The 27,602-nt window shown below is 37.0% G+C and overlaps 1 protein-coding gene across 3 annotated transcripts in view; it reads left to right on the forward strand.

Moving 5' to 3' along the window:
* PDE11A (phosphodiesterase 11A) overlaps positions 1-27,602 on the forward strand; it is a 141,249-nt gene that overhangs the window by 51,638 nt on the left and 62,009 nt on the right. For all 3 annotated transcript variants that reach the window (XM_061379535.1, XM_061379545.1, XM_061379554.1), the window contains 8 exons: positions 9,724-9,813; positions 11,931-12,071; positions 13,937-14,001; positions 18,791-18,926; positions 21,338-21,413; positions 22,890-22,957; positions 23,330-23,422; positions 26,800-26,850. In XM_061379535.1, coding sequence (XP_061235519.1) covers positions 9,724-9,813; positions 11,931-12,071; positions 13,937-14,001; positions 18,791-18,926; positions 21,338-21,413; positions 22,890-22,957; positions 23,330-23,422; positions 26,800-26,850 — 720 coding nt within the window. The remainder of the gene's footprint in view (positions 1-9,723; positions 9,814-11,930; positions 12,072-13,936; positions 14,002-18,790; positions 18,927-21,337; positions 21,414-22,889; positions 22,958-23,329; positions 23,423-26,799; positions 26,851-27,602) is intronic.

Raw genomic sequence — 27,602 nt, forward strand, 5'->3', positions numbered from 1 at the left:
TTTCTTGCTTTCAATAGTATTCAATTTGCATGGTTCGTTATTATAGGTAGTATCTGCCAGAGATCACACGTAGTGCAATTTGAAAGGTTAAAACTGAAGTCTGCAATTGTGTTGTAGGAAAAATCAATTTTGAAGCAGTGATACTTACTAATTCTGCTATGTCAATTTAAAGTTCTAATCTCCAGCTCTTCTTTTCAGCATTGATAGCATTGCTCTTCACTGCTGTTCATTCTGCAGTGCCAGTACAAAGATGTGCATGTCTCATGTAGTGACATTTACAAAGCTTTTATAAGTGCCTTTGGGCAGGTTGGGTACACTGATTCAGGCATAGTGGGAATGGAGCTTTTCCAAAATTTTGACAAAATCTTTCTTTCTGACCTTGTTCTTCCCCTCAGATAAATCACTTATTCTTTCTTTGGCTCAGTTTTGCTGTCTCTAGAAAAGGAAAAAAAAATGGCATGATACTGCTGCTGTAAAACTTTGTTCATGGTCTGGTCTGCCAAAGTGCCTTGATATACTGAGATTTAAGGCATTGCAGAACTGCCTGCCTTACACAATGGCTGCAGGCTCCCGTGCCTGAGGACTGGCCTCGAGTGCCTCATTTTCAAACAGGAGAGAGGAGCCAGGCAGTAACAGCCACTCTTAGTTTCCGTGGAAAATGTTACACAGGTGAAATGTCCTCTCCAAACCCTCTCAGCATGACTTTTATTAAAGTGATAATATAATTCAGATATGTCAAAGATGACCGATGCTCAGCCTTTGAAGGAGAGAAAGTTAATTGGTGGGTAGGAGTTGCGGTTTTGAGGACATTTTTGACCTTTCATGATGCTGCTCATTCATGTTATTTCAGGCAAACTAGTAACAGCTGCCTAGCACTTCTCAGTAAGACTTTCTCCAAAGGATGGTGCACTGCCAACTTTCAAAACTAATGGATGAATACACTGGACTTGATAAAGAAACATCAACTGTAATTGTCAGGTTGATTTAATGGCCTTCTAGCTGCAGGTGCTTATGGTGCATTACCTCCACCATCCAGATTTGAGAGTCCTCAGTAGCTCTTGCACTGAGGAATCTCCATGGCTTTCAGCTTGCTTATAATATAGAAGCATATCACTCAGGCTGCCTGTAAGGTGTCTTTTCCTTGATTTCAAGCTTCACAGGCTTTTTTGCTGAGCTCCCAGGGCTAAGTGCTGAATGCCAGGCATTTGGCTTACAGGTACTTGCACTAGCATGGTGATGCTCCTTGTGTCACTGTTTTTTTGACTGCTACCCCTTGTGTAACTTTCCTCCTCTTCTTACTCCCGGTTTTCCTGCTGGAAATGCTGGCTTTGTATCATGTTAAATACCTGACTGGCAGTTTGAAGTGTTTGCTGGGACAGGGCTTATTACTAGGCATCACTGATTCAGGTATATGTAAAAGAAGGAAAAATTTCCAGTGAAAATTGCTGTATTTTTGCATGTATAAGATCAGAAGATTGGATCCTAGAATAGTAGCCATTTTGCATATAGTTAAATTATTTTTGACTTTCTAGTCTGTAGTAGAAATGTTTTCATATTTCAGATTTATTTGGAGCAACAGCATTTAAAATGAGGTGCTCTGTGGAAACTTTCAGCACAATTTATTGTCCTTCCCATTTTATTCCAAGCACTAAGTTCAGTGCAACATTAACATGTTTAAACATATCTTACAGAATATTGCTAAAAATAGGTTTAATAGCCAGTGCCAATGTTTTTGTGTGTGACAAAATAATTCAGTGGTTTTAGATATTTCTTTTTTTTTTTTTAACTTTACCTCATGATAGTGAGGGCAGACATGAATAATGTTTAGCTGCAAAGTGACCGGCTCAAGGAACCTCCAAATTTCTGCCAGAAAAATGAAACAGGAGTAGTAGATGTGTCTAGTTATGGCTGTAGAAATAGTTTTACAACTGCATTAAAGTAAACAGAAGTCAGTATGCTTATTTGTTTTCCCTGTTTAAAGATCTTAGGTGTGTAGTAAAAAAAAAGAGAAGATGGGTTTTGTGCTGTAGCAAAAGAAGGGCAGTGATGGGGGCCTAAAAAACGGTCAGAGACTGAGGCTGAACATGTTTGAGCTACACTCCTACAGTCTCCCAGTTCCACGGCTTATGAGGACAGTGACCTACATAAGATTCAGGTTTTCAAACTGTAATCAGTCTGCTCCTACAGAAGATGACTGTTGTAATCTGTCTGGTGACGCAGTTACCTGGTTTGAATGTGTGCCAGTAGTTATATAAAGCAGGCAAGCAGAGAGTCACAGTGCTGAAGAAATGCTCTCACAGTCTTTTTCAGGCTGTTTGAAGCCACCAAAAGCTTCCAGTTAGTGAGCTTTATCGGACAGAGATGCTGCTCTTTCTTTGTGAGCATTAAGGCATTTTTATGGTACTGCATAAATAATAATCACATGCAAATGAAACTAAAAAGAGCCTCAAACAAAATGTCAGAAGCAATACAAAATTGCCCTGTGAGCCTCTACAGGTTCACTGATACAGGCGGGTGCTATGTGCTCTGTTTGTATGACCATAATTCATACGGTGTCTCTACCAAGCAATTGTGCTGTCCATCCTTGGGATGGAAAAATAATTTTGGAAAATATTTCTGAGAACTGCAAGCCTAGGCGTTGATCAGATTTTTCCAGAGGCATGGGTAGCTAGACTCTGCGCAGCTGGCAGAAAGTAATGGAGTCTGGATGAATGCTTGTGCTTAACCATTTTGCAATTGATTTTGGTCTATGGTTTTCAGAATTCAGTAAAATATTTCATTACCTGAACCTATATTTAACACTTTAGGAAGTGTTCCAAAGGGCAGCTGGCTTCCCTGACTTGGTTTTTAGTATGTCCACAAAACTTTTATAACTTGAAACTGTAGCAAAACATTTACTTTAAAAGGACTTTTTTTGTCTTTCTCAGAAGCCTCTACTAGCTCGTTTTCCCCACAGGCTTACTTACCAAAGAAGCTGTGTAAAGAGAAGTGGCTCCTGTGGACAATAAAGAAAACAGTTGAACCAGACAAGCATTTGCAGAGAGCTTAACCTGAAGTTTGTGCCAGATCGGGTACACAAGCCTTACTGAGCAGCTGCTTCTTCCACCAGACATCAGCTTGGCTTTGTGACCACAGGGAGAGGGATGCTTGTAGTATGCGGAAGTCATGAGTCTGACTATATCTAGCTGATAGTTATGGCATTGAGTGCTCTCTGAGGATGCTTAGTGCAGGAGAAACTGCATGTGGGGGAGGCAGGATGAATGTCATTGCATTTAGCTGAAGCTGTACTCAGGGCTTCTTTCCAGCCAGCAAGCGTGAAGCTGCACCTTAACTCTGCAGCATGCTGCCATTGCAGCACTGGCTGGTTTTCACAATTAGCTAATAACTTTCTGCATTGCAGGTCTGCCAAAAGATATGTTGAGACCTGCAGATATTAACACCTATATTCCTAAATGGAGTAAGAAAAGTAATATTTTGTACTGTTCTGTGATTGATACAGAGTTTGTGCTCTGTGTGAGGGTAAAACGACACTGCAGCTGGGAAACTTTATATATTTATATGGGAAACTATTTATATATTAAGGATTTTTATACTTTGTTGTGAAGAGAAGATTTCAAAACTTATGTCCTGTGAGACACCCAGTTCTAGAAAACAGCGTTCTTTTGACGTTTTAAAGTACGAGCCTGCAGTGCCTTTTCTTGGGTAGCAAGGGAAGGAGTTTTAGGTTCTGCAAGGACCATCATCCCCAGTCTGTGCGATGCAGGGAAAGGTGTTATCAGAAAGAGTTTAACCAGGGTGGTCTCCTGCCTCCTGCCTCTTTCTGACAGTAAAAAAAATTATATCACTATGAAGTTATTGTGACAGCCAAGCCCAGATCATGAGAGAAACCCTTATGTTTAGCAGTTCAGAGGAACACTGATAAGCATCTTACTAACTTATGTATTCTGAATATGCTTCAGCATCTATGAAAAGCCAGATGAAAGGAAAATGAGTGTTACATCTCAAGACATTGTGATGCTGGTATGCTCAAATAATTATGCCACCAGGTATGGAGCCTTGAGCCTATGGAACTCAGATTGTGAAGAGGGAGCATATGGAAGACTGTGCTCTGAAATTCTGAGGGAGAGCTGGTGCACTTCTGTCCTTGGTTCAGCTGTAACAGTTATTTTTCTCCTTGTTAGTAGCTGGTGCAGTGCTGTGTTTTGGCTTTAGTCTGAGGACAGTGCTGATAACAAAATGATGTTCTAAGTTGTTGCTAAGTAATGCTTACTCTGATCAAGGACTTTTCAGTCTCTCATGTTCTGCCAGTGAGGAGGGGCATGAGAAGCAGAGACAGGAGACCTGACCCAAACTAGCCAAAGGGGTATTCCACACCACAGCACGTCATGCCCAGTATATAAACTGGGGGGAGTTACCCGGAAGGCCCAGATTGCTGCTTGTGTCAGACTGGTTATCGGTCGGTGGGTGGTGAGCAATTGTATTATGGTGAGCAATTGTGTCGTGCATCACTTGTGTTTATTGTTGTTTTTTTTTTCCCCTGTCTCCTTTTAGTTTTATATTCTTTCCTGGTTTTATTTCTTTTATTATTATTGGTAGTAGTAATAGTTTTGTATTATACTTAGTTATTGAACTGTTATCTTAACCCATGGGGTCTGCTTTCTTTCGATTCTCCTCTCCATCCCACTGGGAGTGAGGAGAAGTAGGGGAGTGAGCAAGCAGCTGTGTGGTTCTGTTACCAGCTGGGCTTGAACCATGACAGCTTCTTCTGGTCTCAGAACTGATGCCATAAAAAGCCCAGTGAAACAAGCACAGGTTCCAGCTTGCTTGTCCTAGGAGTTAGTAGTGCAGAATTTGGAAATGCTTTGTACTTCCAGATATCAGACTACTGCTGTACTTCTTACTGTGGATTTAAAGCTCTAACGTTGGGCATACGAGTCTGGACATGTGTGGAGATGCTAAAGCAATGGGACTATATCCTTCTGTGGGAAGGGAAAAGTAATTATGGTCAGGGTGGTTATCTGATCTTACTGTAGTTTTGCAGAAAGGATACGTCATCTTCAGGACCTAGCTGAAAATTTATATAGTTGCATAATTGAATGTTAAAGCCTCCGGTACTTATCCTGTTCATTCCCTTGGTGGTTGTATTTTAATGCTCCTAACATAAAATAACCCTATAACGAAAGGATATAATTTTCAAATGAGAAGGTTGAGATATTGAACCAGTGCCTGTTACTTCATTGTCTTTTCATAGAAGGTTTCCTGTTCTGATAAAATATCGAACCGTTTGTAAGTGAGCACAGCTTTTTAGCTCTTTTATGCTGCTGTGAATCTGTGAGGTGAGTGGAGTTGCTACCCAAGGATGCCACACTTCTTGGAGAGCTAGATGTGAGAAACTGTGTCAGGTTACCTGAAACCTGAATGCACAAGTAATTCACAGTATAATCTTGTTAACCTGCAGATATTGTATCTGATGCCTTATAGTTGGTATGAAAGAAATAGAAGTCTCTTCCAACATCTCAGCTGGTTCATTAGGTTAGCTTATTATTCAGATTTAATGTAATTTTTATAAAATACTCTATTATATATTTACTGATTTGTTCATTAATATGCTCTAAAGTACTGTGATGAATCAATTCAGCTAATCTTATTTGCCAAAATAAATTAATGAGGTATATCTGTTAAAGCTATATTTTTGATGGTTTTATATTGTTTTGTTTAATAAGTCTGCAGGCTCTTTTTGTGTAATTAATTCAAAATAGATGTGGAAGGAAATTTTCCTTCAGATATACTCCATTGTTTCAAAATGGAGTATATCTGAAAGAAAATTTAAATGGACTTCAGTATAGCAAAGGAAAATTATGTCTTTCAGAAGAGTATGTTAGGTGTTTTTTCATTAGTTTCATACCAATATTTGCGCATTAAGGTAATGGAAACGTAATAAACTCAACCTTTGGATCGGGTGTCAGTGATTCCTTTTCAAGTTCCAGCATCAGGTTGGCTTCACTATTTAAAAAACCTGCTTGGTAAAACCCGTACAAATGTTGGCTGGTAGAGACAAGCTGTCCTGGCCTGTTTAGTGCTACAGGAAGAGCAGCAGACAGGGATAAAGAAAATTGCTCCTTCTAACAAGATCTTGTATCAGCAAGGAAAGTTAACATAACCATGTCATTTATCTGTGTCATTTCCTGTTATGTGCTACTTACTAATGTGTCTTTGACCAACCTTTCAATACTTTGTCCTCACAATACAATTTAGTCTTCTGTGCAATTTATTTGCTGTTACCAAAAGTCAGTATTATATTACTGAAGCATACCCATGCTGGAGAATGAAGGTAGTAAAATATGGACTGTGATTTATAGTCATTATAAGTTACATCCTTTTATCTAAGGAGAAATGGTAGTAATCAGAAGGAATGGAAATGGAATTACAGTGTGTTGTGCTTCAGTGATGCAATATGCTTATATGCTTTTTACCTTGGAGCACCAGAGGATTAGTAGTTATATACCTACCACTTAAAAGCAGGGAAAAAAGATATATCTAGCTTATAGGGTGTCCTTGATTCAGCTGTAATGGTTATTTTTCTCCTTCTCAGTAGCTGGTGCAGTGCTGTGTTTTGGCTTTAGTCTAAGGACAGTGCTGATAACAAAATGATGTTCTAAGTTGTTGCTAAGTAATGCTTACCCTGATCAAGGACTTTTCAGTCTCTCATGTTCTGCCAGTGAGGAGGGGCATGAGAAGCTGGGAGGAAGCAGAGACAGGAGACCTGACCCAAACTAGCCAAAGGGGTATTCCACAGCACAGCACGTCATGCCCAGTAGGGGGAGTTACCCAGAAGGCCCAGATAACTGCTTAGGTTGGGTTGGGCATCAGTCAGCAGGCAGTGAGCAATTGTATTGTGCACCACTTGTATTTATTGTTGGGTTGGTTTTCCCTTTCCCTTTTTAGTTGTATATTGTCTGCCCTTGTTATTTCCCTTATCATTATTATTGGTAGTAGCAGCAGCAGTTTTATATTATACTTTAGTTATTGGACAGCTCTTATGTTAACCCGTAGGGTTTACATTCTTTTGATTCTCCTCCCCATCCTGCTGGGACCAGAGAGAAGAAGGGAGGTAGTGAGCAAGGAGCTGCATGATTCTGAGTTGCTGGCTTGGGCTTGAAGCGCAACATAGTGGTATGTGCCATTTTCTGAACTTTTTTTTTTTTTTTAGGGAAACATCCCTGAAGTGACTGAAAATAACAGCTCCTCACAGTATGTGATGTGGCTTATGCAAGTGTTTAATATTATGTTCCTCTATATTTGTGTAGAGTTTCATCAAGATGTTGGAGGTAGCTGTGAAGCAGTCTTGAGTCCTACTGATTTAAATTTGTAATTTGAATTCAGAATGTAATAATTGCTTTCTACTCCATTTTGCAATTGTGGCAAAAAAATCTCATTTAAGATTCAGTTATCACTAGAAATGTGTCTATTCTTTATTTATTTGGACTGCATTATAATTTGCTGCAAGCAGTTTAGGCAGCAGTCTCACCGTTCAGAAAGTACAAAAGAGGAATGACAGGAGGCTTTTGTTTTGTCAATTATTCTTAGGCAAACAGGGATAATTGATTTATCTGTTGTCACAGGGTGGTTCCTTTCTACCTGACAGTTGTTTTTTCATTTACTTATTTATTTATTCATAGCTGTAGAAATTTATTAATTTCTTCTATCTTAACTTGGTGTCTTCTTCATAGTTGCATGGCACCTTACACAATTAACTTGAGGGGTGAAAAGAATTACGTAAGTCAGCAGTTTTCCAAACTCTTGACGTTTCATAAACAAATGTTTTATGAATGTTAATCCCTATATAAAGTCAGTGCCTTGGAATCTTGGGTTCCAGAGAGCAATGTTTTTCAATATTGCAAAGTCGTATTTTTTTCTTGTTAAAAAAGACATCTTTGCTATTTATTTGCTGTTTTTGTGGTGGCTGAAGATTCATAAACTTCTTGTATGCTTTCCATTGCCACAGGGTAACATTACTTTTGGGAATAGAGCTTCCAATGTAGGGGCAATAAATACTAGTATTTAATTATTTTCATTTAGTAAAAATGTATCCAGTCTCACTATAATATTCATAAGTGTATTAAGAGTCGAATTTTTCTTAGGTTAAAGTTTTTCTACTCTGCATCTCTTACTTGTATTTAGTACTATTACAAGAAAAAATGAAACAAAAACCCTATCTATATTATCTAAACTGAACTATGCAGAATTTTCTCAGTTCTTACCATTTAAAAAATTAACCCCTCGTAGTGATTTGTCTTTATTTTTTGCTTTGTCTACTCTTTCCTGCAGATCAAGTGCATTAGTTTGCTAGTTTAATTACTGCCTTTCCAAGAGTGTTCATAGAGTCTATAAGTATGTAATTTTCATTCAGAGAGAACCTTGATGGGAAAAGGATGAAAGTGTTTGCAAACTAGCAGTATGGGTGTATTTGTGCTCCCTTAAATTCTGCAGGTATTATGAAAGAATGGCAGCTGAGAAGGCAGAAAATTCAGGATCCGAAGATCCTTTTAAAAAAATCATTACTCACAGACGAAGTAGACATATAGCCAATGGGGTATTTAAGGATGATAAAGTACAACAGCAGTTGCTGCTGTTCTGGTTCTCCTGGATGATTACAGTTTTCTTCCCTCCCCCCACAACAGTCTCAACAGCCTGTTTCCCTGGATTAGCAGTGATTTTCTAATTAAATGGAATTTCAAAGACAAATGCCACCTTCTTGATGCCAAAACCTGTCACAGAAAGGATTGCTTACCCTGGATCTCCCACTTGACAAACCAGAGAGAAAGGTTAGCTGCTGTAAGCACTCTTTTGGCTCAGTAAACAGCAGAGTGTCCTGATTCTCACTGGCTTTGCAAATGTTAAGGATACTCAGCACCTATAAAATTTACTTGATGTCTCAGATTTAAGCTACTACTCAGCAGTGGCAGTATGTTACAGTCTTGTTATCACTATGTGGCTTAAATATGCTAATGTTATTGCACTTTGATCCATTGCCATCTTTGTGAAAGTGCCAGTCCTACAGGTATTTGACTAGTGTAATTTATTCATTCCACATAGCTAGCCTAAAGTCATCTTGTGCACCTCAAAATAGTTTCCCAGTCACTTTTCTCTGGTCTTTCTTAATGTACAGTGATGAATCAGGGGTGTTTCTCAAACGTGTTCATTAACCTCCCACCTCTCCCTTTCCCCTTTATTTGGAAAAAAAAATCAGATTTCTGGCTAATAGTTTAGGATCAGTGTGCTGTGTTCCACTGTGCTGGCATTCTCCAAAATCTTCTAGATCTTCTAGAAATCATCAGGAATGCGACTCAAGCTTTCTTGTTGAGCTTAGAACAAAAAAAGCAGCCCAGAAAAAAAAATAAAATTCTAGGGAACCTGCCCTATCTTCAGCAGACATTTTGTAGACTTGAGAATCTGCAGCTTTCCAAACAAGTTACAGAGGACCCTCGCTGCTTGGACCTATGAACTCAAATGCATTTGGTCTTTCCTACTTCTTTGACCTCTGTTCCACCCATTTTATGTGCCTTGTCCATGATAATTTTTGTTTTGTGTTTAGTGGTCTGTTGAAGAGTGAGCAAGCTGAGACGCTCCTGGGACATGTCCCCTACATTTAGGTCTTTTGCTAGTAACATGAGTATCTAATTTCAATTGTTTTTAATGACTGGGAGTTTCTTTTGATACCAGGTGATGCAGATGTATCTCCCTTTCTGTGGGATTGCCATATCCAATGCTCAGCTATTTGCAGCTTCAAGGAAGGAATATGACAGAAGCAGGGTAAGTAAAAAAGGTATCTTGGATCAGTATCAAACTCCTGTCTTTTGTTCCTTCAGATTCCAGCTTGCATTGGGTGTTTGCTAAGCAGACACTTTAACTATGTTTTATTTAAAAGAAAAAGGATTTTCAACAGATCACTGTCTTCACTGAGGTAGCAAACACAGAGTGTGGGAGGGAAATACGCTTATGGTTGTGGCTGTTGTTTCCTGATGTCAGATCCATGCTTTGTAGTGCTGAAACAAATGCATTTGTGATACAGACAGTGCAGGAGAGAGCACTGCTTTGGCAGAGATTCAGACTCTCATAGAATTCCAGAAATATCAAACCTTTGCCATCCTGAATTTGTAATATTCAATTCATGTGCAAATAACGGGCATGTATCTTTATAAAAGTAAGCAAGAAAAAACCCTGTATGTGAAGGGTTTTGACAGTGTGTCTGCTTCAGGTACATTACTCACATTACTCATGATTGCTGATGCCATGCATGAGTTGGGATAGGAGGTTCCGAAGAAGTGAAAATAATGCTGAGCTCAAGTGTCATTTACTTCTCAGAAAAGTCTTTATATTTTTTTAGAAATAAAACTGTAATTTTGAGGGATTTTTTTATACTTGTTAGCTTTTTTGGCCTTTGTTTTTTTAATCACCTTTCCTGCAATGACAGGAAATGATGCTTTTGCTATCATGGATCACAGCTCCAAAGCTTCAGCAGAAATACCACCAGTAGCATTGAACCTACTCTTGCTTCAGTGAGCAGGGGGAACTACAGCAGGGTGTGTCTGTACATTGAACATTGATATTTGTATAGTCAGGATATTGGTGCCTTCCATGTACGGAAACTAATGCTTTCCACTACTTTGAAAACTAACAATAGCCCTTTCTAATGGTGTATATACTTAAGGGTCATGGAGTATCTGAGCTTGTCTTCCATCTAGGTATGACTGCAGACCACTTCGTTTTGGGATGGAGATGTGGAGGAGAAATGGGGTGAAAAGAAAAGATTTTTCTGCCTAAGACATTTTTCTTTGATGTTCAAACAAAATACTCGTTTGACTACATAGAGACTTAAAATTCGCTTCAGATTGCCAGCCTGCAGGGAACAATAACAGACTTTTTGAGGAGTCAGCATTTAATCTTCAGGGTGGACATAGTATTAGGGATATTCTCATTATTCACCCCCAAATGGTAAATTCTGGTGGTTGGACACATCAGGAAATTGGATTAGAAATAAAGGTTCTTTGTTTCTTGTTGCTGCTTCAGCCATGTGAGGCATAACAAATATCTTTGTGTTTGACCACTGCATGGTGACGTGTACTTAATTGCATTTCTCACCTGCTTTGATAAAATTAGTTGGCAGGTAACATGCTATGGACAAGCTCATATTTGCCTTCCCTTTCAAACTGGATACCAGTTGTGGCAACTTCCAGTGACTGTGACCCACATTTTGTTGATAACCACTGTGTTAGGAGAGATAAAACCACCAACATTTATATACTTACCTATATGGATGTTCTTTAGTTTTGGCATCTTAAACCAGAATAAAGGATGCAAAACACTTCTCTGGACCCATGCTAAGAAAGAACATGGCCTATTATTTTTAAAGCAGATTAAATGAGAGGGGAAGCCCTTTGTTTTAAAACATTGTATTTTACAGACATGTAGTTACTGGTAAAGACTGGATCAGAGTGCTATTAGAATGTGGAAGTATTGATGTCTTTCTTTCCAGCTTTGAGCATGCAAAATGGGCCATAAATTAATAAAATGGAGTTTAAATGCATCAGCAAATTCAACATAGAAAATCAAGTAACTCAATCCATACTGTGTACTTGGAGAGTTGGATTACAGCAATTGGTTAATTTTTGGACTACAGTGAAATAGTTTGAAAGATTCCCATTGTTTGCTTGGAGTTAGATTATACCCAGTTGTGGCTAAGAAACACTTTCTTCTTTCTTCAGATGCCCTCACCCTAATTCTGTTGCCATAATAATGAAGAGTTTTATTTGAATAATGTTTCTTATGGCTCATATTAAAATCAATCCTAGGGATTATGCTTCCTCTGCAATGTTCCATGTATTATTAAGTCTACGACCAATACAAGATTTTTCTGTCTGTGTATGCAGGCTTTACTAGAAGTAGTGAATGACCTCTTTGAGGAACAGACTGACTTGGAGAAAATTGTCAAGAAAATTATGCATCGAGCCCAGACTCTTCTGAAGTGTGAACGATGCTCAGTATTGCTACTGGAAGATATCGAATCACCAGTAAGTATGGCTACACATTGTGCAGCAAGGTACAATAAATGGTGGATCAGATGCTTCTAAGTGGTAAAGCTGTTCCACATGTAGAGTAACGGCAAGTATTCTTCTAGCACATAATTCTTAAATGTAAGGTAAGTACAGGTTGAATCTTTATCAGCACCGTTGTTTTGGTTTAACACCAGTAGGCACAACCTTTAGCATTACTGAAGTATGATGGGGTTTTCTTGCAATTGCTCTGACCACTTAACCAAGGAAAAATTCTTTTATTGAAGAGCTCTGTTATGTTGAACAGATGTATGTAGGATATATGAAGAGCTGTGCTTCACACATCGTTTTGACATGGGTTTTCACTAGGAATTTGTAATATTGCCATTTGTATGGTACAAGAGCCTCCTTATAAATGCTTAACATTTTTTGACTATTGTTATTAGTAGTAAAAGAAGTGACTGCCTTTATATTGGTAGTTCCCTTCAGCGTTTTCAGGCAATTCAACATGAACTATCCTCCTTTCAACTGATTTGAAAAGTTGTTGAAGGATAAAAATGTTGCTTGTAATATAAGTCTTTTTTCTATTCAAGTATCTTTGGATTCACTGACTCGGTAATTGATTATTTGTTGCTGGGCTGTGACATGTCTAAATGATTAGCAGAGGCAGGATCATCTTGTGTGCATGAAAAAAAAAAACACCCAACAACATTTTCTTTTGTGGAGGAAAGACATGATTCTTATTTCATTTAAACTAATAGAAATTAAGTACTTTCAGTAGAGTATACCCTAAATTACATTAGCCTTCCTAAAAACAAGATCAAGGGTAGTATTTTATTTATATCTTCTCTGTTAGAGAAATGTAATGTTTCTAGCTTATTTTCTCTTTTTAGACCTACATCCCCTCCTTCTCATTTTATAATTGCAGTATACGGTTCTTCTACAGTCTTACAAAATGCCACTATGTTTGCCAGTATAGAATGATTTTCATTTTTCACAGAGAACTACATTGTGTTAGTAGCAGGCTGCGGGTGGCATTGTTCAATTAATTTTTCTGCTCTTGGTACTATTGCTGCCTTTGTGCACTGAGGGGGTTTTTTACCAAACCGCAGCCAGTGAGTTCTCATTCCTCCAGACCAAATTCTGAAATGTGGATAGCCAAGGTATTCAGGTAGGTCTGAACTTTTTCTAAACAGTCATAAACCTTAGGTTGATTTGGAATAGGAGACTGATATTTTGCCACCCACTCAGTCAGTTTTTACAATTGGAAAACCAGTTAGTTTCCTGATTTCCCCGAATTTTGGAGGGTTAACCTATATAACAAAATAGATCTCCATAGATTAACTCAGTGTTAAGCCATATCTAAAATATTGTTATTTTTACATCACATGAAAAGCTTTTGTAATACAGAACCAACGTGGAAAAAAGTGGACCCACGCTTGCATCCAAAACCATGACGTGTTCTGTGTCACATTAGGCTGTCTTAAAATGTTTCATTTATGTTCTGTTGGCACATAAGTTCAAGGAAAATTGGTTGCAATTAGTAGACCAAGTGTTTCTGTTTATTTTCCTATATTAAAGAAAGTAAAGGTTGAGCAAAGCTCCCTAATTCATGTTCCAAAGCCCTTTAAAGAGAAGTGTATACTTTTGCAGAAAACGGTTTCATGAAGGAATCTAAAGATATACTACTTGATTAGATACTGTTAGTGAACTGTGCACAGTGTGTATTTTGAACATGAATTCTCCACTGGGAGAATACAGATTGAATTTTTATTCTAAGACTGCTGGCTAAAAATACAGTTTAATATAGGAACCTTGCGTTACTGTTTTCTTACATATTTATTCATCTTAATAACAATTTTAAGTTACTTTTTTTGTGACAGGTGGTGAAATTTACAAAATCCTTTGAGTTGTTATCTCCAAAATGCAATGCTGATACTGACAACAGGTTAGTGCTCATGTCTTCTATGGTAATGGCTTGCTTTATTTTTCACATAGTTTTAAATTTGCTTGATCATAGTTTTATTTTTGTACGGAACTTTGGATAGATTTGATTGAAGAAGGAGTGCCTACGGTTTTTACTCAAACAAGACTCCTGTTTGCTTCAAATAGAGACTTGTTTGAATAAATATCCATGCTTGTATTTTTATATATATGTGAGTATATAGAAGTGTGCTAACATTGTATCAGGGTCTCAAAGAGGAAACCAGCAAATTACCAATGATTATTTTTTTTTAATTGTTGAACTCATGGAGGACATATTAACTGTGTTTTGCACAGTTAATACTGAAGCAAAAATCGGAAAATTATTTTAGACTGTTGATCTCTTACAAAATTCCTCATTACAGTTGTGTTGAAAGGTTTAAAGTAAAATTTTATTTCTGCTCTTGCTGTCAAGTTGGAAAGCCTAAAAACCTCAGGGAATGTGTATTTCCCAGAAATTATGATGTTCTGACTAAATATTGTTTGGAAGCCCAGTCAAAATAGAAGTAGATATTTTGTTAGTAATATCCGTATTTAAACATTGATAAAGGGCTGATACTAAGTAGTAATAGGAAGAACTTTTTGGTTATGTGGGGTTTCTGTATTAATTCCTACAAGATAATACAGCTGGTAACAGTTCACATAAAATGTCCAACATACTAAACAAGTGGATGATTCAGTGCTACTGTGAGAAGGTTCCTCCCATCTTTTGGGGCCCAAACTCAGTGATTAGCATACATGTTTTATGCGAATCAATACTGATTCTGAATTAGAATTTTCTGTTTCAAAAGGCTGCCGTAATGAATAACTTGGCCTTCCGTTCAACTTGCTATCTATAGCTTAGCAAACTTGAAGATTATTTTGTGCTTTGCCATATTTAAGCCCTTTAAGCACCTTCTAAAAATATTTGGGGTAATTTGCTTTCTTTTGTGCTATATTTCTCCATGTCCAGCACAATAAGAAACTACCACTTCATTAAGGTTAATGTGCACATTATACTCTAGATTACGACAGGTCATAATTCTTAATGCTTTGCATGGATTGATCTTGCAGCACTACAGAAATGGACAGCGTGATTTTTAAGGTGGGCAAGCTGACAGCAGTGTTCAGGGCCATACAGAAAGATGGGTAGAATCTACATCTCTGCCCTATGCATTAATTGAGAGACGGGAATGGTGAGAAAAATGGAAAAGGAAAACAAATGATAAAAATTAGGAAAGTTTAAATATGAATAAATAATATTGGGAATAACAAGTTGCTGCTTTTGACAAAGAGCTTCAGAGTAGCAGTTGGTCTTTCCTAGGTCAATTAAATGGGTGAAAATACATTCCTTTTGTTCAGGGACAGGAGTATGAATCAAGGGATGTGGTGGCTGTTCCTGTTTTTCTGAAACTTGATCTGTAGCCAGATTAGTCAAAACAATGTAGAGTGGTGTCAAGATAACCAAGCTGGCTCATTTCTTGTTACCATAGTTATATTAGCATGTTACCAAAAAGCAGTTTGTAGTAGCCTGCTCTGCATGTAGTCAAGATTATTTTAACTTTATTCTGAGACATGAATAAACACATGTAACCTGGTAGCCAGTCTTCATAAGGTTTATAAAGGTATATTTCTGCGCATCTTAATATATTTATGGCTTTTCGTTTCATTTTTCATCCAGTCGAGAATGAAGTGGGTTTTACAAAGATCAAGGTTAGACTGACAGATATGATGTCACATTTGGATCTAGCACAGGCACAGCTTGAGTTATTTGCACTACAGTGGGAAAATAAAGGTTATTTAGGATGCAGAACAATGCCCCGAGCCCTTGACATTTGAGCATTTTTCTAGTGAGTTTTGCCCTTTTCATTCTACATTCTACAGCCACAAATGATGTAAAGTCATGAGACATTTCATGTGGAAAAAAATAGCAAGATGAGTTTTTTCAGCATTACACCAGTGAAGATAAATATTATTTCTTCAAAATTTTAGTGGGAATTCAAAGAGATTATAGGCTGAGAACAGTTCTAGTTACAAGTTTTATCTGAGAGAGAAGGTACAAGGACAATATAACTTTTAATATCCCAAAATATTTTCTTATAGAGTTTTAGAAGAAATAGGCTTTTCTTCTGCCCTTCCTCCATCTGGCTAAAAGCAGCTCAACTGTTTAGTCCCTAAATAATATAATGAATACTCATATTGTTTTTCTTTGCTGTTGGCTGTAAAGAAATACCTTGCAAAACCACATTGGCATTTATCTGTTCAATTTGCAATTTTCCAGCACACACCATGATCAAGTTTGTTTATTATCCATTATGGCACACTAATGCTCTTGTTTTTGCCATTTAGTTCTCAAAGTAGAGGTTTGCCAAGTCTCCTAAATTTTCTTTCCCTTTTAAAAAAGATTATACGAACGTTAGAAGCCTTGAGAGTTCAGCTCTGGTGTATTCTAGATGAATATGAGCTCAAGGGAGGGTGCTGTGTGCTATGTCTTTCCTGCACAGAAGTCACCTTGGCAGATGATGTAGCTGAAATTACAGCTCTCTAACCTGGGTAGCACTGGTTATGGTCATGAGCCAGAATGTGGGTTGTGTGGGAGAAAATATCTGTGTTAGTTGGCTTAGGACAGAGAAAGTTCTGAAATCTCTGCTACTGCTGTTTCATCACCAGACTCTGGGATGATGTATGCTCAGTATTGCCCCATTTCCTGCACTATTTTTATGCTTTGTAAGGTACCTTTGTGATCGCCTAGTCCTAGGAGGTGGAAAGGTTCATGTCACTGCTTAGAGAGGATTGAAGGTACCCATGACTTTGGCTGTACCACTTCCCTCCTGTACTTTCTGCCATCTGTGCCAGGGATACTCAGGGAGACAGCAAGGCAAGCAGCTGTATAAAGGACCCTGCAGCACTGCTCAGTGCTCTTGAGCAGCAGAGTTTGCTCTCCTGCATGGCATGTGTTGCTCCTGCTAGGGTGTGGGAGATGGTGGCATGCAGCTGCCTGCATCAGTCCAGCAGGATTCGCGGCTTTCCACAGTTTGGAGAAAAAGTTGCTTTTGATTTTTAGAGTAGCTTCGGTGTGTTCTGAGCTGCTAAGGATGGAGAGAGCACCAGCTGGCTGTGATTTGCATCAAAATTAATCATTGATTTTTCTTCCTACTGGCAACTGAGTGCCTCTCTTCCGGAGTGTAGTTGTAAAGCCCTTATTAGGAATGGAGACGACATAGTAGAACATACTTCTAAAACTTCTTCCTGAATTATGTCTTCTTCCTTTTACTTTAATTTATTTGCTGCTTAAAATGCTTGGCACCCATAGTGCAGTTCCAATTTAAAGTGTCTTATACAATAATATCATCCCCCAGATTTTTAAAGTATGATCTGGGAGCTACGCATTTGAAATTAGATCCTTATCTGTCAAGATTTTTTTATTTCTCAAGTATTGGTCTCCTGAGAAATTTTAAATTATAAAACTGAATTTTTTACTTAGCTCAGAAAACAGTATATTTATGTAAAGGTTCCTGTCAAAGTATACACATAAGATTCATTGCAGTCACTCAAAATGTTTAGCGAAAATGAAAGTTGCTAACACTTAGATTTATTTGTGTAAATCATTATTAGTATATTTATTTATAGTCTTTTTAAGAATATTGAGTTTTCTTTCAAATGAGCAACTTAGTTGAATTAGTCCCCAGAAAATCAATGCAGCCAGTAAAAATCAATCCTTTCACTCTGATTGAGTCTTCCAAGCATTTTACTGTGCGTCCTTCTTTCATTCATGGGCATTACTTTGAAGCTTCAAGCTATTCTAGTCTTCTTCATATCTGCTCAGACTCACTTTTTTTCCGAGCAACATTGAAAACTGATCAGTTTTCTTCTTAAAACTAAGACAACACACATTCGTTTATTCGTGTATGAATAGCTACACCTAGACAATGCCAAAAACCTGTCTGCAATAAGTCTTTGAGAATTTCCCTGATGATTGGATGAGGCTTAAAGTGAGGACTTTAATGCCTGTGTGGTTTCCTGCAGAAGCAGCAGTGGAGTGTGATGAATTGAGCCCATAATTCTAGAGTTTTATGCTCATTTACTGACATCTGTCTAGCCCCTCGGTAGACGTGTCAGTAGCTCAGCCAGGGAAAAAAAAGAAAGAAAAACTTCATGTATTGTGTATCTACTTGGATCCACCTGCTGCAGCACACTTGCATTATTGATTTTTAAGACTTACTTGATGATCCTTTCTTCAGCCATTCAGGTCTGGCATTTCAGACCATGATTTAAAAAAATAGAATTTCCTTTGACAAGGATAGCCATTTGAAGTGTGAATTAAAAGTACCACAAATTATTAGACTAATTTGAAAAAATAAAATCCCAAGATTATATACATTCAGGTAGCACTACAGAAAATATTATTTAGAACTGGTTGCTTTTTGTGAGCAGGCCTGTATCCCACAGAAGCTTGGAATGTACTCCCACTCTCTTTGATTCACATGTAAATGCATTTCCTTATTAAAGATTGTATTTACTTTATTTGTGAGACCAATGATATTTTAACCATAAAGAATTGTGTTGAGACTTTTTTGATGTACCATTTCAATAAATACTAAATTATTGCTACACAGATAATGTTTGTTAATCATTAATAACTGTGAATGGTTCTGTTCTTCCTATGAATATGCCTATAAGATTCTGTTCTTCCTATGAATATGCCTATAAGACATGCTGGACTTCCAAACAACACTGACTGTATTCTTGTCTTCCCTTGCCATGTCTTTTGATAGTTTAAAGGACAGTGTGGAGAAATCATCATCTTATTCTGACTGGCTAATAAATAATAGCATTGCTGAACTCGTAGCATCCACAGGTCTCCCTGTGAACATCAGTGATGCCTATCAAGATCCTCGCTTTGATGCTGAAGTAAGAGATTTTTAGAAATCCAAATATACATCGTATTTTTAGCATTGTAACTAATATAACACCATTTTATTGTTATAGCCAAATGCCTGTAAAGTGTGAATTTTGAATTATTTTTGTTCTATCCAGTATGTCCTCCTGGTCTGCTGGTGTTGACATTGCTATAAACAGTAAACACAGGTCACTGAACTAGTGTATGACTTTATGCATTTACTTAATCTGTCCAGGATTCACTTCTTTCCCTATTTATAAATGATACCTTGCTCTAACAAATGGTTTGATATTCATGCAAGCTGATTTTTATTGCTGAAAATTCAACTGTTGGCGTTTAGCATAATCAGCACCATCATTGTTAGTTGTTGGGGTGACTGGAACTGTACACATACAGAGAGTAAACAGAATCGATATCTAAAGTGACAAATGTTTGTGATTTAACTTGGCCAACTAACCTTTTAATTTGCACAAATAAAATATGCACTCTGGATTAGTTATTTCTCCAAGATGCATACCACTCCTAATAAAAGTTGTGTTTGTGTCCTAAGGTTTTAATTCCAGCCTCAGTTAGGAAGGTGTAGGTACAGTTAAAAACATATACGTATACTTAACACCTAAATGAATGTCAGAGACATATGGAAGCACAAAACCTTCACTGAAATCTATCCAGTGAAATAGTATTACTATGGGGGATTTGGCCAGCAGTTGGGCAGCACATTAATCAATGGACAACCTTGGTCAGCAAGTTTGCTAAACCATATTACTCAATAAGTGTGCTTGGAAGTGTTTCATATTGAGAGTTTGCTTGGGTCCACTTTCATTCCATGTGTCATTAAAGGGTTTATCTCTCAAACCAGCAGAATTTGTCAAAAGAAGAAAAATAGAGGCCTGCTGTAAAAGTGTACAAGAAAACTGTGTTGATACTAATTTGCTTAGAATTTCAAAAAATACAATTAATGCCTGGGGTCTATTTCTTGCCAAAGAGATACGCTAAAGTAAAACACATCTGTTCCTGATACATTTGCAGTTGTATTTGTAATATATTCTAATTAATTCAGCTATCTCTTATTTGCTTCACAGTCCTTTCTGAGTTAGAGGCACTGCCCAATTTATAGAGAAAAAAGAAAACACTTAATACAAAGGGCAGTAATTCTTTTCTGTTGGTGGGTTCCTACAAAAATTTAATTCTCAGGTTGAGTTGTAACAATTATTTCTACAGCCAAGTGTAGTAAGAGAAACTTATTAACCCCTGTGCCTTAAATAGAATCATATCTGTAGTTATTAACATACTGTTTTCTTATTGTGTTTTCTGCTTCTATAAAAAAGTCTCTTTTTTTTTTCCCAGAACACTAATTGTTGTTTTCAAATTTGATGCTCAGTTTTCAACTCATTCATCAATAAATCAATGCCGAAATATTTTCATTGAGTTCATATTTGAAGTTCTAAATCTGAGGCAATTTTTCTGTCACACCCATGGATTTTAGGTGACACTCTGTGCTGATTTCAGTAATGAGTTCTAAGTATATGCAAATAAGCAGCACGCTAGTTAAAACCTGAGTTACATCTTTTGCTAGCTGGGAGATCGCAGTGATCCTATCCTGCCTCCAGTATATGAATTATTGCTGGTCTAGTACTTTTCTTCCATTATAGATTGCCTGTAGCACTGACAGTTTTAGTATAAGGACGTACCCTGGTCTCCTATGAATAGGCTCATCCCACTCTCTAACGTCTTCTGAAAAAGATACATTATTTTCTTCAAATTTTGCAGCAATGACCATAAAGAATAAAGCTGTAGAAAAGAATCTGTGGCACTTAAAATAAATTTCTAAGTTTTATACTATATTAGATAGAAAACAACAAATTAGGCAGAAAATACTTTTCAGAACTACAGGATCAATTAAACTGACATAGAAAATATCAAGTATTTGGTTTGACCCCATCTTTGCATAGCTTGGACTTCTGCACAATTCACTACTTACTCTTGCTTTTCTTCTGAAAATGTGTATTTCTTGTAAACCGCTTCTTATAGCTAAATCCAATTTCATTTTGATTATTGGAAAGAATATTTCTAAGGTGCAGTTATTCCATGGAGATTGTCACGAGACACCACTGTAATCCAGAAACTGATTGGACATTGCTTCAACTGTAGTTTAATTCCAAATCAGATTCAAATAGTGTAAGATTTCTGTGGCAAAGATGGCAATGTTTGTATTTTCTTTGGCAATTTTTAGAATAATCCTTATGTCTCTTGGTTAATCTAATCGTGAATGAGGTTTCAGCAGAATTCTTTTCTGGGTGAAGGCTGATCTGTGTTGCAAAGACATTCGTAAATGTAAGATTACTCCTTGACTTTTCTGCTAGAATATAAAAGGCTGCAGATGATACCTATCCTAATGGGAGCTCTCGTTTCTGTGTTTCAGGCTGACCAGATTTCTGGCTTTCATATACGGTCTGTTCTGTGTGTTCCTATATGGAACAGCAGCCACCAAATAATTGGTAAGACATTCCTCATGGCACATCATTTTTTGTTCAGATGTAAATTTAATTCTGTCCTTTTACTTCTATGTTCCTTTTTTTTTCTTCTTCTTTCTACCACCACCAACCCTCCACCACCACACCCTCCCCCCAAATATTGTTAAGAAGTTACAGTACCTGGGATGCATGCTAAGTATCCAGGAAGCAATGTTTCGATTTGGATACCCTATGGACTTACTAAGCTTTCTCCCTGTGTCATTGCTCAGTTATATATAGTATTGAAACTTGAAGACTAATAAGATGAAACCAGAAATTCTAATATTAGTGAAAAACTTCTTTATATGCTTTGGTATTTCTCTGGGGTCTCTTTTATTTGTACACAACTCAGACAACTGTTTCTACAGTCAGGCAAAGTGGACATTTTCCTCTTTAAAGATAAATGGCAGTCAGGGAAGTCCTACCAGAGAATGTGGCAGCTCAGAGCTGCCTGTGGCAGTGGTGTGTGCTGGATCAGGACATGACAGAGTTTTATTGCTTGTTTGGTATGATGCTTCCCAGCTGTGATACACCTGCAATTTTCCCTGCATTATTACCTGCTTTTGGCACAAGAAGGATCACCATTTGTAAACAACAGTGCCAGATTCTTCAGTTAACTTTCCACAGTGGAATTCAAGTCAGAGCAATAGCAATTCAAACTGGCAGGGCAAGACTTAAATCCCTGTGTATTGTGGTTGTCAGCGAGAGCTGATATCAGTAGTGCATTGCTGAAGGCACTCAGTGCCATGCAGGATCACGATATTTGAGCTTATTCAGCAAATACAATGTAGGAATTGAGTCTTTTGAGAGTATGACTCGTTTGCTGTGAAGTGTGCATTACCTTAAAAAAGTAGGAAAAAACTGATCCCTTGACTGCTGATAGATCTTACAGTATTTTTCTAAGGGCATAGTATAACTAAATGAAATAGAAATGCGGAACTTAATTTTAGTTCAGCTAGAGACAAGAGCTTTGAACGTTAAGTTTTAAGGAATTTTTTTTTCATTGGTTCAGTAAATGTATGGACCAGGTATGAGTTAAAAAAGGTCTTCAATACACAGGTGATGCTAAATCAACTAAGATTTTAGGAATGAAAGTATTGATTTGGCAAATTATATTAGAAATTCGAAATTGCTAGGACATCTTACATAATTGCTGTTAGCAACATGCTCAGGTTCTTTCCCGAGGAGATCTTCAACATTTTGTGAAAAGTGTTGTGAGTAACTTCTGGATTTGAAATATTATACTTGGACAGTAAAGAATAACAGTTTAATAAACTGAGTCCTGGTATCAAAACAATCAGACTTTGACATATTTATGTCTGATTATTGATTTTGAGTATAAATATTTGCAGTATTGCTTTTCAGTTTGAAAGTTATATTTTAAATGTTACCAATGAATAAAATATCCTGCATTGTGAATTAATGATTGAAGATTATAATTCATATGCATTCTTTCTAAAGGGGTAGCTCAAGTGTTGAACAGGCTTGATGGGAAACCCTTTGACGACGCTGACCAGCGCCTGTTTGAAGTAAGAAGCATTCAATTTTGTAGCAATAACCTACTACTTTTCAGCAGAATTTGGTATTTCTAGGTAGTGCTAATTCCGACTACTCTAGGGAGACGGGGAAGAATACGTTGTCTGTATTTGTGGTTTGACATGAATTCTTAGAACTCCACACTTAATAAGGTTACATCCTAATTAAAACAATTTTCTTGCATCTGTTCTTTCTCACCTTGTTGAAGCCAGTGACTTACATGCATTTTCAAGATAACCCAACCATGATTATTCCTAGTATTTCCACATGATTCCCTTTCATGATTAAGCCAACATTCATTTTTGTGTCTATATTATAATTGAACTATAATTGACTTTCTTTTATTTTTCTCTTTCTAATTTTAGGCTTTTGTTATTTTTTGTGGCCTGGGCATCAACAACACAATTATGTATGACCAAGTGAAGAAATCCTGGGCAAAACAGTCTGTGGCTCTTGACGTATGTACACATCTTATTGAAACCTTTTCTTGCTCATGAGCATCACATGGAAAGGAACCTACTGCTTCTGAATTTATTGTAGTTAGCATCATTTTATATATACACCTCTCTGAATCTGAGTGTTATCTTATTAAGGTAATACTGAAGGGAAACGTTCTCAGAGTATGCTTAGCTGTGGACCTCATGCACAGCTTGAGTAATTTTGAACATGGATATTTCATTTGATTTTTACATTAGAAGGGTGGGACACTGATGATAGAAAAGATAGTTTCTTATAAGTGTGTGGGAATGAATCCAGGCATTACATGTATTTTTTTGTCCACCTCTATCTGAAAATTGCTTTGAATTTGATATTTTAGATAGCTTAGTGTTGTTTTTCTAATGCTGTAAAGTAAAATACTCTGTGAAAGGACAAATTTGAAAATAGTGATTATTGTCAGAAGTTTTCTTAGTATCAAAAGCAACATCTACTGAATCCTTATATGGATATATGTCTGACCAGAATAAGTCCAAACAGGATGGCTGGAAGCTCAGCAAGAGCTCTGCTGTGGGCCAGGGCTAATACATAATGCAAAGTCCTGGCATTTTCCAACACATCACGTCTTTCCAGAAAATACTTCTAGAATAGCTAAATGGATGAGAAGCTTTCTCTTTTTTTTTTTTTTTTACCTGTTGCCTTTGGTATGAATTTCTTTTCCTGTTTATGCTGCCTGCTGCCATTCATGAAGAATGCAAATCTGCCGGCTCCTATAGAACAAACTAAAATACAGAATGTTTTTAAAGAAATATTATGATTTGATCTTCTATAAGCTGATTCAACAATAAAACACTATTCTTATCTACTATATTCTGTAGGCTTTAAGCATAATCATATTAAAAATAATCTTGGTGAGAAGAAAGCTTGGAGTTTTGAGGATAGCTTTACAAATCTACATTAGTCCTGCTTAAAAAGTAATTAAGAATGGTTTGAATGAAATTTAAGATCTTTTAAAAAGCATTATGCAAAACTGATTAATCTTAAAAGACTCCTCTGATGAAAGGGTAATGTTGCTAAGATTTCAGTATTGTTTTATATTTTATATGTGATAAGAGAAGAAAATGATCTAGCTGTCCCTCACATGCACCCTTTGACTGTAACTCCTTTGAATTTATACAGTACCCACCATTACAATGAGAACCACAAAGTCAGCATTGGCCTGATTAAGATATGAATTTCTCGCTATTAAAACAGAAAGCAAACCAAACTGGATTGCTATGAAGATGCCATAATTGTACAGTTTTATTCTGCTTTAGGGTTGGAGATATTTATCTACGTGTTGGAGATCTACTCTGTAAAGCATACAGGCATGTTAAGGCTTTTTAAAGTCAATACGACTGTTTATATTAGAAAACATCCTTGGTTTTTTTTTATTACCCACATATACGTATTCACTTAGGAAGAAATGTTAAGAACTTTCCTTTTTAGGACTTCTGCAAGATTCCTTATTCTTTACACACCATAGTAATGAAATACTAGAAGCCCTCATACGCACCAGATACTTGAGCAGTATGACACCTTAGAATGAATATTCCTTCTGGCAAAAAAACAGGCAATGCCAGATATCGCACTCAGATACATGGTGATCAAAGTTAACATAGAAGTTTGTTACTTACTACTGAAATCAATGAAATATGATTTTTTTGTTTTCAAATACAGCTTGTTTCTTTAGTCAAGAAAAGATTCGTATAGCTTGAATGTAGATTACAGGTTTGATAAATGGTCACTGTGCTTCAGTGAAGAGTAATTCTATAAATGAGAAACAACTTGTGATAATATTTGTGAAAAGTGATTGAAGACAGAGCAAAGTACTGAACAAAATAATGGTATATGCTGAAGTACTGCGAAACCATTTTTCAGCAATAGAATAATAGTAGTTGTGTATTTAGGTAGGATGGCAATGAGTGGCATTTGAAATGACATTCATATTGGATATAAAATAAATCAATTTGATATACACTGTAATAAGATTCTTATCCAGATATACAGGTACTCTTTTTCATAGAGAATTCTCAGAAGGTTGACTAATAAATAGAAGACCAAAATGGAAATAAATGATCAGGAAAGCTTGAAAGTAAGATGCCATACAGGCATGAATTACCATAGCTCAAAGCTAGGCTGAATAGTATTTTATATATTAAGGAGACAAAATTAATGAATGCTTAAAAGATTACAATAGTCAATATTAAGGAAGACTAGAGATCTAGAGGGATATAATGAATGCAGGTAAAGGAGAATCTTCACAAGAATTTTAGTAGAAAGTGTTATCTGTCATAGTAGAAAACATAATTTAACTAATCTGATAGATTTCTGAGAGAAGCTGCAATACGGTTGGACAGAAAAATAGATACTATTAGAAGAAGGACATGATGTATAGTTACAGAAAGTAAAACTTGGGACAAAACATGAATTGGTGTTTGTTATTGTTATTTGTTCTTTCATAGTGCAGGAATGATTTCCTGTTACTGTAAAAGGTGACACCTCTAACACTGATATGAGTAAATATATCTTGGGACTTATTGCCATAAGGTATTGCAAGCCAAGGGCATTTGAAATAGGTTTAGGTATTTATACAAGTAACAGAGACATTCACAGATGAAAACAATTTCAAAATGAGAAATATATATCAAAACTTTAGCACGTAAGTAGATAGTATGTTTGTGTGGTGAGGAGGACCTGTCCTTGCTAGGAGTGCTCTGGCTCTGTGAGCTCCCTCAAGGACAAGAGCCTCATCCCCCACACACAGTCAGACCTTGGTGGTTCACAGGATGGCTCTTGCACCTTTTGGGATGTTGTTCAATGTTATTATTGCCACATAAGGATATTATGTATTCCATGTAAATGTATGCATACTTGCAGGTAATAAGAGGAGGTGTGCAGTACTTTGTGAATTTAATTTGTTGCTTTCATCTCCAGACTAGTACTGAAGAGCATGTTGGGCATAACAGAGGTGCTAATTTCCATGCAGTGATGCGTCACTAGCAAAGGCATAAGGCTTTACAGTATAGAAAAAGGCATTATTTAAAGTCTGTAAACCTACTATTATTTTTACATTAAATTCTTTATATTGTGGAACAGGAGAACAATGTAGGAATGCTTATATTATTAAATTGTTTACTGTCCATGATTTCCTATGAAATTCCCTGCAACATAAATGCCAAATGTATACCTGATAACCTGCAATTAATTATTATATGCTGACATTCAGAACTGAATTACCATGCACAAATATTAATTAAATCTGTTTTAAATATAATTGATTAGACTGCAGTATGGAGTACTATTATTTCTACTTAATCAAGCTTACAAAAATTTGTTTTTATCTTTTGCTCTGGAGCAGGTGTTATCTTATCATGCAACATGTTCGAAGGCAGAAGTTGACAAATTTAAGGTAAGGATTTAAGTTTTTAGTTACTTCTGAAAATATAACAGTAAAGTAAAATGGATGTAGATTATCTGAGAGAAAAGCTTTTGTCAAAAGCGGAAAATCATAACTAACTTTAATTTATAAAGGATGTATTATACATTATGCTGTTAGGCAGGGAAGGTGGAAAAAGTCTCTCAAGTGATGAACAGCTGCAGTAATAGGTGCACAGCAGCAAAATACCATTGTTCCAGCACCAGCTGCTGGAACTGCACATCAGTGGGGGTTTGGTGGCCTCCTCAGCAGGACCCACTACAGCGAAGTCACGGTGGGTGGTGAGGAGGAGGCTAGAGAAAATGAGAGGAACATGCTTATAGTGTGGAAGCTGTCCTGTGTTTACATAAAAAGCAGAAAATCCACTCTTAAGATTGTGCATATGCTTAGAAGGCTGAATGTGATGGTGAGAGATCCTCTTCTGACTTCTGTAAGCACGGGCAGAACTGTAAAGTGATGTGTGCATCATATAGCATTGCTGGGGACCGGTAATGATGTGTTCATACTGAATCCTGCCTTCCTAAGAGGCAGAGAGTAGGAGGAGCGGTGACCTTGCCCTTTCACCTCTGCCAGCACTCCAGCACAGCCTTTGTTTGTCCTTTTCTGCTTGAGGAAAACTTGGTGTCGCTTTACTTGGCTATGAGGAGTAAGCGTTGAGAGCTCCTCATAACTGTTTTAGAAGCTTTTATAGTGGGCATCAGGGTTGGTTTCTTTTATGCAAAGTA

The sequence above is a fragment of the Neopsephotus bourkii genome, unplaced genomic scaffold (genome assembly GCF_033783945.1).
Source record: "Neopsephotus bourkii isolate Nb327-2 ecotype Australia unplaced genomic scaffold, CSIRO-AGI_Nbou_v1 NB_196, whole genome shotgun sequence".
Taxonomy (NCBI): Eukaryota; Metazoa; Chordata; class Aves; order Psittaciformes; family Psittacidae; genus Neopsephotus; species Neopsephotus bourkii.